At 35.5% G+C, this 19433-nt stretch overlaps 1 protein-coding gene across 2 annotated transcripts in view; it reads left to right on the top strand.

Annotated features, from left to right (window-relative positions):
- The window catches only part of LPCAT2 (lysophosphatidylcholine acyltransferase 2), a 91735-nt gene extending 74204 nt beyond the window's left edge, over positions 1-17531 (top strand). For both annotated transcript variants that reach the window (XM_027869545.1, XM_027869544.1), the window contains exons 12-14: positions 1712-1810; positions 10153-10294; positions 15464-17531. In XM_027869545.1, coding sequence (XP_027725346.1) covers positions 1712-1810; positions 10153-10294; positions 15464-15648 — 426 coding nt within the window. In that variant the 3' untranslated portion in view covers positions 15649-17531. The remainder of the gene's footprint in view (positions 1-1711; positions 1811-10152; positions 10295-15463) is intronic.
- The last annotated feature ends 1902 nt before the right edge of the window (positions 17532-19433 follow it).

Below are 19433 nucleotides of genomic sequence, written 5' to 3'. Positions count from 1 at the left end.
AAGAAAGAAAGAAAGAAAGAAAGAAAGAAAGAAAGAAAGAAAGAAAGAAAGAAAGAAAGAAAGAAAGAAAGAAAGAAAGGAAGGAAGGAAGGAAGGAAGGAAGGAAGGAAGGAAGGAAGGAAGGAAGGAAGGAAGGAAGGAAGGAAGGAAGGAAGGAAGGAAGGGGGACCTGTGTTGCCCAACTGTCCAGTTCCACTTGGGTCCCCAGTGGGACAGCACCTACTACTACTCACAGAGGTTAGTGTTTGTCCTTCATAGAGGTTGTTGTTTGTCCTTTGTACCCCAAGAGGACCAAAAAAGGTGATACTATGCCATGCAAATGAATTGGATTTAAGTGAGGGAGGCAAAGTCATCAGCCTCACTTTCTTCTCCAGAGTCATCTGGGTCTAGATCAGGAGATTGCCCTGGATGCAGTGATATCTTGGGGTTTACAGGCGAGATTTCTTTCTCAAGGACCATGCCTTAAACCCAAATCACTCTGGCTTCCATTGATTGGCCAGCAATAGATCTCAGACCAAGCCCCACTTGGTCATTCTTTGGGCCCTGATTGGCTAAGAGTGAATGTAAATAGCAATTGTTTCTGTTTTGGTCAGAAACCCTGAGGGTCTTCCCCTCCCAGACTGATTTTTTTAACTAGGTAAAAGAGGTCATTCTCTGCCTCATTTCTTACCTAGCCTTAATCTCTGAATGGGCATTGTGTCAGACTTACTATATGACTTTGGGGAAATGATCACACCTCTCTGTTCTTTAATTTCTCCAGTGGAAATTAAAGACAAAATACTTACCTCTTCTCCTTTACCTTTGTAGAGTGTTTCAAAGACAAAAAGAGGTAATAATATAAGTTCTTAGGCTATTTGAAGGGAAAGTTCTATGTTAGGCTGGTTTGGGAGAGTAGAAGGAGTATTATTTATGATAGAAGTAAAATTTTAGTTAGAACTGAAGACCTTCATTTCACTGATGACAAGCCTTCTGTGATAGTTTATCAGACATCTTACTACCTTTGCTTATACTAGTTGATGGTTTATCTAGGAATTCATCTGAGAGTTTGCTGCCAAGATGATTCTGGAATTTATAACTCATAGAATTTGTCTCAAAGGTGTTCAGGTGCTTTATTGTGGTCTTTTTTTCTTTTCATTCTTCTTCATCAGCATCCTTATCCCTGCCCCAACCCCTACAACCCCCCCCCCCATGAAAGCTGAATGCTCATGGTATCTGTGGCAAGATAAATAGCAAATATAACTGAGTCTCCTGATCTTTCAGAGAATTGGAGTATTTGAGAGTTGAAAGGGACCTCAAATGCCATGTAACCCAAATCATACTTATCCAAGAATCCCCATCTACCCCATCTCCAAGAAGTAGTATTTAGCCTTAGCTTAAAAGTCTTCAAGGAAGGAAGAATGCACTATGTCTTCAGGCAATGTGATACATTTTTTGGATAGTTCTAATTGTTAGGAAGTTTCTCCTTATATTAAGCCAAAATCTGCTTCCCTTCAACTTCTGTGGTTGAATCCCATTGCTTCTGCTTCTGCAGATGAATGGGTTATTAGCCTGTAGTTGCACCACAATATAAACTTTTCTTCCACATAACCACACTACATGAAGTTGTTGCTGAGCTGCGGCATAACTGAATCATAATGTCTCCCAACATTTTCTTGTTAACAAAGATTTGACTGTTGGACCTCATAATTGAATTCTCCTCATCCCTTCACAGAATCATGATGGCAGCATAGACTTCAGGGAATATGTGATTGGTCTGGCCGTCCTGTGTAATCCTGCCAATACGGAAGAACTCATCCAGGTGGCTTTTAAGGTACTGTCAGCCCCATTGAGAGAATCTTGTTCAGCCTTACAAATGAGTGTTGACTCTAAATGTATTACTTGAAAATCTGTGAATCTTTTAGAGAAGTTTATAGATTCACTCTGACATGTACATGGAAATAATATGGTTAAATCAATTGACACTGACAGTGAAGAAAATTCAGGTGTCAGTTTTGTCATAAAGACCTTTGAAAGCAAATTTGTAACCATGTCACAGTTAAGGAGCAGGTGATTTAATAAATTAAGTTAGAAAATTATTTCCCTTTTTAGCTTTCTCATTTTGAAGCCCTTAAATGTGATTTACAAATAAACAATGTCTGCCATTAACTTGTTCAGTGCCAGAATTTCCCTGATTTCTTGATTCTACTTGGTTGTGATTGTATTTGTATAATCTGCCGGCCCATGGTCAATAGAGACTGGACTTTCAACATTTTTTCCTACTAGTATGGATTTATCCTGAGCCATCTCTCTGGTCCTGTAGGAAGAATATTTGTGTTTTTTGTTGTGTTGGTATCCTCAATTAGTAACACTATAAATTCATCATATATCTTGCTTATTTTCCAAGAATTTAGTAGTATTTCTCTTACTATCTCATTTGTAATTTCAGTGAGGAATAGATGGTTAAGAAGTTATAACATAAATAGGTACAATAGTTAAGGAGTATGGCTAAGTGGTTTCTGTTCCAGTAGAATTGTATATGGAAGCCTTGGTCCTATAAAACCTGTAGTCTACCTCCTACAAAAGTACAGGTATTAATAATAGGAAGAAGAGTGCATTCTCAAAGTTTATTTGCTGGTTCTTTGCAAAAGATGCTATATTGAATCAGCTTTTGAATGGGCTGCCCATTCTGAGTTTCAGATTTATGTAGTTGAATCCCAGTAATCACACAAATTTCATCTTCCATTCTCCACTATGTCTCTATAACAGCAATAGCCACAATAGTTAGCATTTATGTAGCACTTTAAAGTCTACAAGCCTGTGAGATAGGTGTCATAATTATCCCCATTTTACATGTGAGAATTCTTAATAATTAAATACATAACTTTGTCTTACCCTAATAACATACTATTTTTGTGCTACTGGGGGATTTCAAATCAGATGATCTGCATTTAAAGACTTACTGCATCTATCTGTACAATGTTGGACAAATCAATTTTCCCCTCTTTTCACCTTTATGAAAGGAGATTGAACTATATGGTTTCTAAGTTTCTTTCCTACTCTAAATCCTGTGAGCCTATAATTGCAAGGTTAGTTAAATGAATAAAAGCTTAACATTTACCAATGAAAGGTCTTATACAAAATGTGATCCTTTATCACAATAATTATTGCTTATTAGAATTTTTTAGATTCTTATCTATTCTGTACCATGCTGAAAAATGAAAACAAAAACAAAATAAAACCTTAAGGCCATGATTAATTCCTGCCTTTGTTAGGGGCATGATATTAATTGGATTATTATTATTAATAATATCAATAATAATGCCCTACATTTATATAATGCTCAACATTTTTTATTCTGCTTTCACATAGATTTTATCATTTAATGTTAACCTTTCCCACATAAAGAAATGTCCTAATTTCACGTTCAGTAGTATGGTCATTTGCCTTAGTCTGTGTTAAAAGTATAATACCATGTTCATATGATATCCTTGAAGCTCCACGAAATATTTTTGGGACAAGTTTTTCTCCCTTCTTAGCCTGTTGCCTGCTGAATAGTGTCACTCTAGTCAGTTGTCATTGTTGCCACCACAACCAGGTGATTGGTTTTTTTGTTCCCTTTCAGAATTGTTCATTGCACTTTCGGTAGCAGGGCCTTTCTCTTACTATAGAGATCTCAGTAGGAATTAGACCTGTTCTTTTGGTCTAATTCAGGGAGAAAACTCCCTCTATCAAGAAACAATAGTACTTTATCTTCAACTTATAATGTTAGAAAGTTGCTTAGAGAACTGTGAGCTTAAATGACCTTGCCTAGGGTCATACAGCCAGTAAGTGTTATAAGTATGACTGGAACTCAGGCTTTCCTGGCTTTGAGGCCAGTTTTCTATCTACTATGCCATGCTGCATGATCCTTACTATATCCGCAGTAATAAAATCCACATTGGTCATAGCCAGTAAGGGCCAAAATGTTTCTGTTGTGCTTTGTGAAGTGCAAATCATCAACAAACATTTAGTAAGCATCTACCGTGTGCCAGGAACTGTGCTATGTACTAGAGATACAAAGAAAGGCAAAAAACATTCTCTGCCCTCAAGGAGGTCACAACCTAATTGGGGGCTGGGGGAGCAGGAACATGCAAAACATGTACATAAAAATATAGAGATAGATAGATAGATTGATAGATAGATATAGGACAAAGTAGAGATAATCTTAGTAAGAAGGCAAAAGCATTAGGAAGGGCAGCTAGGTGGCACAGTGGATAGAGCTCTGGCCTTGAAGTCAGGAGGACCTGAGTTCAAATATGGTCTCAGACGCACAACATGTACTAGCTGTGTGACCTTGGGCAAGTAACTTAACCCCAATTGCCTAGCCAAAAAAAAAAAGCATTAAGGGGGTGAGAAAAGCTTTTTAAGGAGGAGTTCAACATAATACTTTATAAAGAGCAATGCAAGTGGGATCAGAGGACCTGAGTTCAAGTATGAGCTCTGACACTTACTGGCTATGCAAACCCTGGTTGGGCAAGTCACTTCATCTCCCAAACTTTGTTTTCCTTCTCACTAAAATGAGAAACTGGTACTCCATGACTTTTGTTTTCTTCTTTCTTTTTTTTTTAATTAAATTAGCCAAAGTTTTATCTATTTTATTGGGTTTTTTTTTTCATAAAACCAGCTCAGTTTTATTTATTAGTTCAATAGTTTTCTTAATTTCATTAATCTCTCCTTTGGTTTTCATCATTTCTAATTTGGTGTTTAATTGGGGATTTTTAATTTGTTCTTTTTCTAGTTTTTTTTTAGTTGCATGCCCAATTCATTGATCTCCTCTTTCTCTATTTTCTTCACATAAGCATTTAGAAATATAAAATTTCCCCAAAGAACTGCCTTTCCCATGAGTTTTGGTATGTTGTCTCATTATTGTCATGCTCTTGGATGAAGTTATTGATTGTTTTTATGATTCGTAGTTTGACCCATTCATTCTTTAGGATTAGATTATTTAGTTTCCAATTAATTTTTAGTTTATCTTTCCATGGCCCTTTATTACATATAATTTTTATTGCATCATGATCTGAAAAGTATGCATTTAATATTTCTGCCTTTATACATTGGATTGTGAGATTTTTATGCCCTACTACATGGTCAAATTTTATGTAAATGCCATGTACTGCTGAGAAAAAAATATATTCCTTTCTATCCCCATTCAGTTTTCTCCAGATGTCTACCATATCTAACTTTTCTAATATTCTATTCACCTCCTTATCATCTTTCTTGTTTATTTTGTGGTTAGATTGATCTAGTTCAGAGAGGGGGAGGTTGAGGTCCCCCACTAGTATAGTTTTGCTGTCTATTTCTTTCTGTAACTCCCTGAACTTCTCCTCTAAGAATTTGGATGCTATACCACTTGGTGCATATGTATTTAGTAATGATATTACTTCATTGTCTATGGTGCTTTTTAGCAGGATGTAGTTCCTTCCTTATTTCTTCTAGTAACATCTATTTTTGCTTTTGCTTTGTCTGAGATCAGGATTGCTACCTCTGCCTTTTTTTTTTTACTTTAGCTGAAGCATAATATATTCTACTCCAGTCTTCTACCTTTACTCTGCGTGTATCCCTCTGTTTCAAATGTATTTCTTGTAAACAACATATTGCAGGATTATGATTTTGCGGGTTTTTGTTTTGTTTTTGTTTTTTTTTTAGTTTCTGAGGTTATTAAGCCACATGAGGCAATTGCCCAACAAACTGGGACCAAACCTCCTCAGCTTAGGCCTGGACCCCAAATACATGGAGAGAGAGACTTTTATATATTATAAACAATTAGTCAAATAAAACCAGTTAATTAAAAGGAAACATTTAACCAGGACACACCATTAGGTAATCTGATCCCCCCCCTTTTTTATTATCTTTTTTTAATATTAAACATTTATTAACTTATTTATTTTTAGTTTCCAACATTCACTTCCACAAGATTTTGAGTTCCAAATTTTCTCTCCATCTTTCCCCTCCCCTCACCCCAAGACTGCATGCATTCTGAATACCCCTTCCCCTAATCTGCCCTCCCTTCTATCACCCCCCTTCTCTTATCCCTTTACCCTTCTATTTTCCTGTAGGGCAGGATAGATTTCTATACTCCATTGCCTGTATATCTTATTTCCCAGTTGCATGTAAAAACAATTTTTAATATTTGTTTTTAAAACTTTGGGTTCCCGAATTTTCTCCCTTCTTCCTTCCCTACCCACCCTCATTGAGAAGGAAAGCAACTTGATACAGGTTATACGTGTGTAGTCTTGCAAAACACTTCCATAGTAGTCATGTTGTGAAAAACTAACTATATTTCCCTTCATCCCTTCACCCCCCATTTATTATATTGTCTTTTATTATATTGTCTTTTAACCCTGTCCCTCCTCAGAAGTGTTTGCTTCTGATTACCTCCCCCAATCTGCCCTCCCTTCTATCATTCCCCCCCTCTCTTATCCCTTTCCCTCCTATTTCCTGTAGGGTAAGATAGATTTCCATACCCAGTTTAGTGTGTATGGTATTCCTTCCTTAAGCCAAATCCAATAAGAATAAGATTCACTTATTCCCTCTCCCCTCCCCTCACTTCCCCTCCACAGTAAAAGCTTTTTCTTGCCCATTTTATGTGAGGTAATTTCCATTCTACTTCTCCCTTTCTCCTCCCAGCATAATCCTCTCTCATGCCTTAATTTTATTCTCCAGATATCACTCCTTCATCTTCAACTCACCCTGTGCCCTCTATCTATCTATCTACATATATTTTTTCCTCTGACTATCCTAATACTGACAAAGGTCTCATGAGTTACAAATATCATCTTTCCATGTAGGAATGTAAACAATTCAACCTTAATGAGTCCCTTATGATTTCTCTTTCCTGTTTACCTCTTCATGCTTCTCTTGGGTCTTGTATTTGAAAGTTGAATTTTCTATTCAGCTCTGATTTTTCATCAAGAATGCTTGAAAGTCCTCTATTTCACTGAATATTCATTTTTTCCCCTGAAGGATTATACTCAGTTTTGCTGGGTAGGTGATTCTTGGCTGTAATCCTGTCTCCTTTGATCTCCAGAATATTATATTCCAAGCCCTCCAGTCCCTTTAATGTAGAAGCTGCTAAAACTTGTGTTATCCTTATTGTATTTCCACAATACTTGAATTGTTTCTTTCTGGTGCTTTCATTATTTTCTCCTTGACCTGAAACTCTGGAATTTTGCTATAGTATTCCTAGGAGTTTTCCTTTCAGACAGTGATTGGTGGATTCTTTCCATTTCTATTTTACCCTCTGGTTCTAAAATATCAGGGCAGTTTTCCTTGATAATTTTTTGAAAGATGATGTCTAGGCTCTTATTTTTTATCATGGCTTTCAGGTAGTCCAATCATTTTTAAATTATCTCTCCTGGATCCATTTTCCAGGTCAGTTGTTTTTTCCAGTTAGATATTTCACATTTTCTCCTTTTTTTTCATTCTTTTGGTTTTGTTTTACAATTTCTTGATTTCTCATGAAGTCATTATCTTCCAATTGCTCCATTCTAATTTTCAAGGAAGTATTTTATTCAGTGAGCCTTTGAACTTCCTTTTCCATTTGGCCAATTCTGCTTTTTAGGGCATTCTTCTTCTCGTTGGCTTTTTGGACCTCTTTTGCCATTTGGGTTAGGCTATTTTTTAAGGTGTTATTTTCTTCAGTATTTTTGGGGGTTCTCCTTTAGCAAGCTTGTTTTTCATGATTTTCTTGCATCACTCTCATTTCTCTTCCCAGTTTTTCCTCTATTTCTCTTACTTGCTTCTCAAAATCCTTTTTGAGCTCTTCCATGGCCTGGAACTGATTCATATTTTTCTTAGAGGCTTTGGATGTAGGAGCTTTGACTTTGTTGTCTTCTTCTAGTTATATGTTTTGATCTTCTTTGTCACCAAGACAAGATTCTGTGGTCTGACATTTTTCCTTGATGATCTCTTGAAAAATGTTGTCCAGGCTCTTTGTTTCATCTTGGCTTTCAGGAAGACCAATAATTCTTAAGTTATCTCTCCTAGATCTATTTTCCAAGTCAGTTGTTTTTCCAATGAAGAATTTTATATTTTCTTCTTTTTTTTCTTCTTTTGATTTTGTTTTACTGATTCTTGATGTCTCATAGAGTCATTAGCTTACAATTGTTCAGTTCTAATTTTTACAGTTAGCTTTTGTACCTCCTTTTGTATTTGGCCTATTCTACTTTTTAAGGACTTTTTTTCTACAGTTAATTTTTGTCCCTCCTTTTCTGACTCTCTAAATACCTCTTATTTATTTTCCCAATTTTTCTTCTACCTCTCTTACTTAATTTTTAAAATCCTTCTTGAACTCTTCCAAGAAGGCTTTTTGGGCTTAGGAACAGTTAATATTCCCCTCTGAGGTTTCAGATGTGGGTATATTGACAATGTTATCCTCTCCTGAATTTGTGTTTTGAGTTTCCCTGTCACCAAGATATTTTTCTATGGTCATTACTTTTCTGTGTTGCTTCTTGCTTATGTTGTTTGCCTTTTTTCTGACTTTTAAAGTTGGTCTCTGTTTCTGGAGCATAGGGGGCACTGTCCCAGGCTTCTTGTGCTGGGGGCTGGGAGCCTGGTTACTGGTTTGCTGAGGTGGGGTTTGACACTGGCTTGCTGGGATGCTTCCCTTCCTGTACTGGTCCCCTTCAACCACAGCAAGAGGGACCTTTCCCATTGATCCCCCAAGCCTCAAGAGCTAAAAGACCACTGTATCTAGTCTTTATGCTGACTCTACTATTTCAGGATTTTTCCTGGGGCAATATTCCCTGGGTTTTTCAAGGTCAATAAGGTAGGGTGAGAGCAACTTACTACTTCCTCCACTATCTTGGCTCCCAGAAGTCTAAATAGGTGACTTTCCAACGTTCAGTGTTTGGGCTAATAGCTCCAGGAGCAGCACTGCTACCACTGCTGCCACTGCTACCGCTACTGCTGCTGATTCAGTCACTCCCAAGGCCTATTCCTAGTTTGCTGGTGCTTGGGCTTTATCGGCATGCCCTGCAGCCCTGTGCTGGACTGCTTCTTCTCTCACCCAGTTCCAACAGACCCCTCCTGCTGACCTTTTAAGTTGTTGGTCACGTCTGTGGACTGAGAAGAATGGAACCCACCATTGCTGCTGGTGATTCAGTCCCCTGAAGCCTGCTCTGGCTTTGCTTAGGCTGGGTTTGTGCTGTGCCCTGTGAGCTGGATGCTCCTCTCTCAGGCATGTGAAACAGATCTTTCATGTCACCCTTCCAGGTTGTCTCGGGCTGGAAATCTGCCTCACTCTGAATACTAATATTAAGGTAGCAGGAAATATAGCAATGACCCTGGACAAGTCACCAAACATTTCTCTATTTGTTCCCTCAATTATAAAAAAACAAGAGAGTTAGGCTAAATGGTCTCTAATGTCCCTGCTAACTCTAAGTCTGTGATCTAATTAATCAATCAATTGACAGTCATTTATTAAGTGCTCAGTTTGTGTCAGGCATGATGAAGAGAGAAAAGTAGACCATGTCCTCTGGGTTCCACTTAAGCAAGCAGAGAAGTTAAACTACCTCATACTAGGACCAGTGAAATGATTGAGAGTAGCCTTTTGTCTTTCTTTAGATCTTCAGTGCTTAGAACAGTGCCTGGCACATAGTAGGGGCCTAATAAATACTTATTGACTGATTGACTGATTATGGTGTGGAAAAGCATGGCTGATAACAAAGGCATGTACTCCATGGAAAATAATATTCTTAAGGGAAAAAAGTGAATTATAATTGCTTTGTAGCTTCACCCATCCTAAGAGATTCTTAATCCCTTGACAAATAACACAGAATCTGATGACCCTATGAAACTAAGCAGTCTGTCCAAAGTTATACATTCTCTTTTACTTAGGACCATTAACTTTGTAACATTTTCTAATTATTTTTCCACACAATCTATTTTATAAAGCAAATATGACTATAATTAGATATTCTGCCAAATGGGCTTTCCTTCAGTTTAATTTATTTAATGCCAATTGACTCTATTTTTTGAAAATAAATTTCTGAAAATTTATTTGGAAGTGTACCAAATCTAAATGACAACTGTAGAGGGATTTTGAATACCAGGGAATATCATTATGTATTTTGAAAGATTACTCTGCACTAGTATCCTTGTCAAAGAGTTAATCCTTTAATCTTTCTCTTTCAGCTTTTTGATGTTGATGAGGATGGCTACATAACGGAGGAAGAATTTGCCACCATTTTGCAGGCATCTCTTGGAATACCTGACCTTAATGTTTCTGGACTCTTCCAGGAAATAGCCAAAGGGGATTCAACACATGTTTCCTACAGTGAGTATTCTCTATACCCTGATATTGCAGATTTGGCTTCTTTGTAGTGATTCTAGCTAACAGATTGTCCCTTACAATATTCTATATTGTCCCTCCATACATGCTACCTTTGGGGACTTTATCAGATCCTCTTCCCCCTATGGGTCATCTCAGTCTTGAACTAGAAGTAGGGATTGTGATTTCATCCACCGTGGATGTAGCTAAGGCTGAACAAGCATGTAGTCCATGGTGTGCTGTAACCCAAATAGAGCAACCTGAGGGATTTATGGACAACTTTGACACTTTGCTTGATTGACTGTGACCCCATATCTATGAAGGGAAAGAGGTAGTTCAACCATCACTGTTTGACTCTTCTCCTTGTAGTTAGACACAGGCTCACAATAACATAGCGACAGATGGATATAGATATATGAGAGAGGTATAGACATCTCTCAGCATACAGATACATAATATATCTCTTTAGATATCTATCTAGATATCTCTCTCTATAGATATACCTACATCTGTAATCTATCTATATCCACATGTATTTATGTATCTGTATCTATTTGACTAACTAAAATCTATCTATCTCTATTTGACTAACATTTAACTATATTTCTGCAGGCAGTCATGAATCACAGTGGATTAATTAAATTCAATCAAACAGACAATAGCTATCTACTATGTATCAGTCACTGTGCTAGTCACTGGGGATACAAAAACAAAGTAACCCCTGTCCTCAAGGAGTCCATATTCTACCAATAAGAAACAACATATGCACAAAATTAAATGTGAAATCATCATAAAGTAATTTGGTGTGTGGTGCTTGAGTTAAGCCTTGAAGAGAGGTAGTTGTTTGTTCTAAGCAGCAGACATGGAGACGGAGATCATTCCATATGGGGAGGCACAACCTGTACAAAGGCCCAGAGGTAGCAGATGGAAATCCATGAAAAAGAAACAGCAAATAACCCAGTCTGGCTGGAGCTAAACTGCTTGAGGGGAAGTAATATATAATCAGCCTGCAAAGCTAGATTAGAGTCAGATTGGGAAGGGCTTTAAAAGCCAATCAGAGGAAGTTTTACTTTTTTCTAGAGACAGTAGGGAGCCACTGAAGCTTGTTAAGCTGGGGTATGATTTAGAAATATCAGTTTGGTGGTTGTGTGGAAGATGGATTGAAGAAGGTAAAAGCTAAGGCAAGAAGACCTAATTAGGAGGCTATTGCTGTTTCTCAGGTGATAGGAAAATGTTTGAACCTATGAACCTCACAAGGTGGTTGTTGACTTACAAAGAATATGCCTGTAGAGTTCTGAAAGATTTCATTTTGCCAAAAAAATTAGTATAGTAATGAATTCTTGTTGGATTTATTAGTTCTTTAGCCCCATTTTATAATGGACTTTAAGCTTCTCCTATTACAATTCTCTGCTCACAGTAGGCACATAATAAATATAAAAATAGAATCCCTGAATTTTAGAGTTCTGGAGGTACAGAGTGAATAGCTGGTCTGAAAATTCTCTTCCTCCTTTGGTGTTGGATGAGTTTTTGTTTGCTGACTTTAAGGTTAAAGGAAGATTTGATCCTATGATATTCTTTTTTTTGGCAAGGCAATTGGGGTTAGGTGACTTGCCTGGGGTCACACAGCTATTAAGTCTCTTGTGTCTGAGGCCAGATTTGAGCTCAGGTCCTCCTGATTCCAGGGCCAGGGCTCTATTCGCTGAGCTACCTAGTTGCCCCCGTATGATTTTCTTACTATTTAATTTAGCTACTGCTTTTTCAATTGTTCTTCACTATTGCATATTGAGTAGTTAGCTGCTTAGAGCTCATTCTTTACTAATTGCTATTGTTGTTCACATGTTTCAGTCATGTCTAACTTTTCATGACCCCATTTGGGGTTTTCTTGGCAAAGATACTGGAGTGGTTTGTCATTTCCTTTTCCTGCTCATTTTACAAATGAGGAAACTGAGGCAAACACGGTTAAATGACTTGCCCAGGGTCACACAGCTAGGAAGAGTCTGAAGCCAGATTTGAACTCAGGAAGATGAGTTTTCCTGACTCCAGGACCAGCACTCTATCCATGGCACCACCTAACTACCCAATTTTATTTACTTAACTCATTTAAAAAAATAATAAAGAAATGATAAAATGAGCACATGTGTACTGAGGGAAGGATTATGAGTACTAATTCTGCTCTGATCATTGTTCCTTCCCCAGACAGAACAATCCATTTCCCTGAACTTCTATCTTCAAAATAGGAATTAGAACAATTTTACTGAAGAAACAGAGATATCAACTCCTTTTAAGTCTGATGATAACAAATGCTTTAAAAATGTTGTAGGTAAAAAGCCAGAATTTTCTCAGTTGGTTAAAAAACAATTTTTTTAAAAAGTGAAAACAATTATTTAGCAAAAGGAACCCTTCTTTCTCTCTCCTTCCCCCCACCCCCACATTCCCCCCAGTGATTGATATAGGATGAGTTTTTTGCTTCAATCTTATTCAAGTACAAATTTGGGATGAGGGGAGAAGATGTTTAAGAAAACATTTTGAAAATGCTTTCTGTATTAGAATATGTATCAGGTCTGGAACTGTGATTTCAGTGGCATAATTAGCACTTCTGGTAAGGAACTCCTCTGCCAGTGCAGGTTGGTACTTTCTAGGCAGAAAAAGTCTTAAAGATGTACTAAAAGAGTTGCCAAGAATTTTGAGAGCTTAAATGATTTTTCCAGCATCACATTTAATTTTTGCTTTAATGCTTTTCACAAATCAAATTAAAGCATAATTTGATTTAATTTCATTTCATGATCAGTTTCTACCAGAAATGGGTAACACCTTGATTTAACCCATCATGCCAGAGGCTGGGATTTTGGTTATTTCAACAGAGCACAGGCCTTAGAGTTAAGACCCCTGAATTCAACCATGTCAGCTCTCACATTGACTTACTTTCTGATCTTTGGAAAGCTGGTATTTGTCTTTGGACTTTGGCTACCCTACTAGTATTTGAAGTAAACTAGTAAGTTTGTCCTATTACAAATGGCACTTAGAAGGGAAATTTAATAGCTTTGCAACTTTTGGAAATATAAAGTGATTACTGAATGTTAAATGGTTGGTTTAACCTTACTCTATAGTCTACTAATCTATCATAAAGAACCATTAATATAATTTTAACTTGTGGAAAGTGATTGATGATCCAAAGTACTGAATGGAGATATGGGTGGTTACAGATCTCAGTGAGGAATAACAGCCAAAGACTCCTACCTTTGAAAGACATTAATAGGAAAATGATTAAAATAGGAGCTTCCCTTTGCTCTATAGTTATTAAAGCCTTTAGCCATACTAAAAAGTGTGGAAAAACTGAATGATATAGGGCAGATTCAGGGATTAGGTCTTCTCTTTTGGTATGAAGTGTTGCGGTTCAAATTTTGAAACTAAACCTAGTCATTTCACCCTAATTCTTCAAGCCTGAAATAATTGAGATAAAAGATCATTTATTTCTTAGCAGAAGGTCTTGTGATATTGCCGTCATGTACTCTGAGACTGTTAAGTGTTATTTATCAGACTGCATTTACCACCTTATGGAGCTTTTCTTTTTTTTAACCTTTCTTTTTTTATCACTGAAACTTAAATACACAGTAAGAAAAGAAAAAGAAACATTATAGACAAATATTGAAACAAATACATAATAAGAAGAGGAAAAAAGCATACATGTGCACAGCAGAACGTAAGAAAGGATTCAAAATATATAGCAATAAATTTCCATTTCAAGAAAGCCTATATATTAAATACCATGGGTTGTGTTGAAAGCTATCAATCTTTTCTTTGCTTCCTTGTAGGTTTTCTTCTGTTCTCTGCTATACACTTTTTACTTTGTCCTTTTTTCCTCCTTCCTCTTCCCTCCCACCTCCTCTGAGGCCACAATTAAGCATGGATATATTTATATATAGGTATTGATTGATACATACACCTATACTTATATACACATACATACATATATAAACATATACTTTCCCTAAGAGATTCTACTCCTAATATTTGTTTTTATGTTTGTGCATATCTATTTCCTAAACTTCCTAATTCCTCTATTTTACTTCTATCTGCTACCTTGCCCTCCTATTATTTAATCTATACCCCCTCCAGCTTTCCCATAAATCTAAACACCCTTTTATATCCCCCTTTAACCTATTCCCTCACCCTCCCCTCTAAAGATCCCTCCCTTATCTTCTCTCCCCTCTCTATCTCCTTAGCATTTTATTTCTTTCTAAATTTAGAAGACTTTTATACTCTTCTAGATGTATATGTCTTGTTCCCTTTTGAACCCATTCCTGATGAAAGTAGGTTTCCAGAACTAACAGCCCTCCCTCCTCTAATTCCTCTGTTTCAGTTCTCGCACCTCATTTGTATAATTACTCTTTTTAGCTGTTCCTGAATGGTTTTACTTTTTGAAATCATATCATACTCAGGTCTATACCAATCTTTCTTATGAGCTACGTAATTACTAATAACAATATAAGACATACGGTTTACATTTTATATACATAAAAGGTAAGTAGTCTGTCCTTATTGAGCCCCTTGTAATTGGTTTTTGGTATGTACCTTATGTTTCTCTTGGCTCTTGTATGTCAAATCTTCTATTAAGTTCAGTTTCTTTTTTTTTTAACAAAGTTCTGAAAGTCTGACAATTCATTAAATATCCATTTTTTTTTCATTAAGGATTATGCTTAGCTTTGTTGGGTATGATGTTTTCAGCCAGAAGTCCAGTTCTTTTGCTCTTCGATATATAGTGTTCCAAGACCTGCAATCTTTTAGTGGTGCTGCTGCTAGGTCTTGTTTGATTCTAATTGTGACACTGCCACATGTAAATTGTTTTCTTGTTGCTCATAGTATTTTATCCTTAAGCTGGGGGTTTCAGAATTTGACTATACTATTCCAATGGGTTTTCCTTGTATTTATTGAGCTTTTTAAGATTGCATAAGACACTTATAATTAACTGGAATAATTTGTTGCTCATTGTTGAGGTTTCACAAAATTTTCAGTAACTACTTCGCCATCATAAGATAAGGAAACAGAAATTTGCTATATTCTGTTATTTTGATATCAGATGGAATAGTACCTATGCAAGAAGGTCTCAATATAATTTACATATATATATATACATATGTATATATACACATATGTATTTATTTTATCCTCTTTCAGTGGAATTTAGGAGTTTTGCCCTGAAACATCCAGAATATGCCAAGATTTTTACTACATACCTAGACCTCCAGACGTGCCATGTATTTTCATTGCCCAAAGAAGTTGCTGTGGCTCCATCAGTTGTCCATAATAAAGTCTGTCCAGAACCTAATGAAGATGGGACTTCAGACAAAAAAGATGACTGAACCAAAAATAGACATCAATAGTTTTCATTTTATATTGTAAAGACATTTATTAATGGTAATTAAAATGTTTCTGCTGAATAGAAATTACATATAATATTGAAAACTTCTTTAATTTTTATGACTCTTATAAAAAAGTTATCTAAATATCTAAATTATCTATCTCTTACCATTTTCTTATGACATGCTTTATACCATTCAATAATATGGTTGGTTTATTGGGAATAAAATTCCCAGATTGAAAAATTTTATTTTTCAAATCAAGATGACTCTGCCAAGTAAATTTAGTGGTCTGTGCTTTTTGAGTGATAAACTGAAAAATTCTATATTATATGTGTGTTTCTGGATCTCCTAAAAAAAAACAAAAAGAAAATGTTTTATGTTCCTGAATTGGTTTCTCTTGAAAAGATACTCCTCCAAAGCATGGAGTGAGTGTAATATATGAAGCAGGATTCTGAAGGTATTTCTGGTAATCCATTATTTTGTTAAATTCTTCATACGTTTTTCAGGAACAAAAATAATTCTTGGATTATAAGGTATACTATTAGAATAAATAATTCCACTTATTAAATGAGATATTTTAAGAAACTCATATTCTTCTTAGTGTGCATCTGACTTTTAGGTCTTTATAATTTTCTGTCAAAATCTATATTCCAATGCAAATTTGAGTATGTTGATATTACAGTAGTTTCTTTGGCCAATAACCAAGTATGAATGCCTTATTACAGTAATAGCAATTGCTTAATGAAAACAATTAACTATGTTCGAATTGAATTTTATTCACTAGAATGTATTATTTGCCCAACAGACAAATGATATTTTTACTCTATATGTATACACATATTAAAAGTCTTTTAGAAATTTCTATGTTTAATCCTCAAAATGGAGTTTTCTATTATAAATTCTTTATTTTCTAATGGGGAAATAGACAAGTTGAAGTTTATCAGGAAAACCTACCTGGAAAATACACAATTCTTCAAAGCATAACCAAAATCTAGTGACTTTAAAAACTTGTTTAATACTAAGACAGCAGTTTAGTAGTTAGTCATTTCATTTAGCTTCATTGTGTACATTGTTCAAATTTTTGATCTTAAAAAAATGTCCTTCTGCTTTTATAGTTTGAAAGAGAACAAAAGAATAGATACAATACAGAAACAAGTTGCTTCTGGCTCTTTTTTTTTTTTTACTGAATATCTGAAATGAACTACACAGTCTGTCTAGTTCTTTAATGGTCTTTTTAAAGTCCCTCTTCAGTGAAAAGAGAAATTTTCACAGTAGATGTCAGAATTTATTGTTAGTAAGTAATCATGATTTTAAACTAATTGTACACATTGATCAATAAATGTCCTCATTTCCCAGATAATTAAATGTACATTTGGATAATTGAATATCAACTCTCATCCTTAAGAATACACAATTGTTTGATTTTTACCCCTCAAAGCTATGTAGACATTAAGCAATAAGTGAACTGATGTAATTGTTTGAATAATTAGAATAGCACATCATTGTTATATACTATCTGCCACAAGTAGTTGATAAATATGTGATACTTACATCCAGTAATTGTTTACTATTTGTCACAGAAAAGCTAGATATTAGTCTTATCAATCATGAATGACCAAAGATTCCTAATAAATAACATTGTAAATTAAAGGCTTTCTTAGGGGCTAATGCAATTCATTACATTGTTTTCTGTTTTAAGATAATATTTATGCCATTTAATTGCACTAATAATTTGTCTATACAATTTTCCAATGTTTCCTATTTTATTATATTACTGAATAAACAAGTGTACTATATAACATTCATTCTATTTTCTGCATTTTGTCTCAAAATTTGCTCCACCTTTTCAGCATGGTGGGCTGAATAAAAGTTACATATACATGGCTATGTTTAATCATTTTTGTTTCCATTTCAGGCTTATGAGATGTCAGAAATAATTTTATTCTAATGGAAGACTAAGATTTCAGTCAAGCTTGCAATAGATATTAATCCTAAAGAAGCTGACTTTTGAATACTATTATTGGGAATAACAACCATAAATCATGATTGGTATTTCTACTATATAAAGGTTTGGTATTATGCAATTTTAACAAAGATTGCTTTGAAAGTCTTTTCACTATCTTAAGATTCAAAGTAAGGAATTAAATTTCATTAAAACCAGACAAATGTCCTACAATTTTGAATAAATAGCAGGAGCTGAAATAAGATGCATGTGGAAATTTAAAATACTAAAATCCTAAAACACATAAACCATAAAAATCCAACATCAATTATTTTAAGCTCACCACCACACTCAGTGCTAACATACAGAATAAGGTTACTGTATTATGTATATAAAATGGAAAACTGCTGTTAAAAGTAGTTGAGATAGTATTTAAACAGTTGCTAATCAAAGTATTTGCTACTGAAAGAACACTGAAGAAATTAAGTCTGAAAAAAATCCTAGTCTGATATTTCATTGTGGAATATAGATGACTCTGAGTTCTTTAAAGACTACCAACCAATCAACAAGCATTTATTCAATATATACAATGAGCCAGGTATGATACTAGGAGTACTTTGTACTAGGAGTACAAAGGCAAATATGAAAAAGCTCCTGCCCTCAAGGAGCTTACATTCAACTGGAGAAAACAACACATACATATCTATAACACCCTTTCTCTTAATATCCTATCCCTACTCTTGGAGCTTTGGTTAGATTGCTCATTTGGACTCCAAAGGTCTGCTTCTTTCTGCAGTTTAATTTTCAGTTGCCAAAGCTAATTCTCACTTGACTAGGCTCTTTTACCTGCTGTCAAAGATTCCATTTCTTGAAACAACTTCACCGAGTCTCTGATTAGAATCTTGCCCCTCTGTGTCCATGTCTGACTAAAGAGTGAATGTTTCTGTTGCTTCAACTATATCTCATATTGTCTCAAGTTAGTCTCAAATTAGTAATAATAATTATTCTCATCATTATTATTGCTATCATTTATATGGCACCTACTATGTGCCAGGGGTTATCCTAAGCATTTTACAAATATCTCATTTGATCCTCACAATGGCCTATGAGGTAGGTACATTTACTAGATGGGATGTCTCTTACTAGGTGGATCTCTCTACTGCTAGATGCCATGGCCAAACAAGAGGTACGAATGGGAAAGGAAGAAGGAAAATCTCTACCATCACCAGTTGATGACTTCTCATAAAAATTCAGCAAGTCACAATTGATAAAGTTTCTTCAGGCCTAACCTCACCACCCATAGGTGTCAAGCCTCATTATTCAGATATGTGGCTAACTATCACCTTACCACTTCAAATTCAGTCAAGGAGATACTTGCTCATTTTGTAAAGTGATAAAAATTGTAGACATATCTTTATAGTCATTTTAACAGCTCATTATTGACACTTTATGTGATTAGATCTTGGACTTCCTGGGCTGGAATGGAGGTAGAGAGGGGGTTGATCAGAAACTCACTCTTCATTCAAAATACATACAAGGTAAGTTTTGGATAGTGGGAGTCATCAGGGAGAACTTTGTGTAGGAGGTAGTCATTGAGTTGAGCTTGGTAAGGATACTAATAGGCAGAAGTGTAAAGGGAGTACATTTCAGGAATGAGAGACAGCCTGTGTAAAGGTATAGATAGAGACAAGAGATGGAGTATTTTGTGTAAGGAATAGCAAAAAGGCCAGATTGGCTGAACCGGAGACTGTATGGAAGGAAATAATATGAGATAAGGCTGGAATAGCAGTATAGAATTATTTTGTGAAGGTCTTTAAATTTCAAACAGAAGTTTATAGTTGAT

This window comes from Vombatus ursinus, unplaced genomic scaffold (genome assembly GCF_900497805.2).
Source record: "Vombatus ursinus unplaced genomic scaffold, bare-nosed wombat genome assembly UNPS02014793.1, whole genome shotgun sequence".
Classification (NCBI taxonomy): Eukaryota; Metazoa; Chordata; class Mammalia; order Diprotodontia; family Vombatidae; genus Vombatus; species Vombatus ursinus.
The sequence above is the reverse complement of the archived record's forward strand: the minus strand, read 5'-3'. Positions and strand labels throughout refer to the sequence as shown.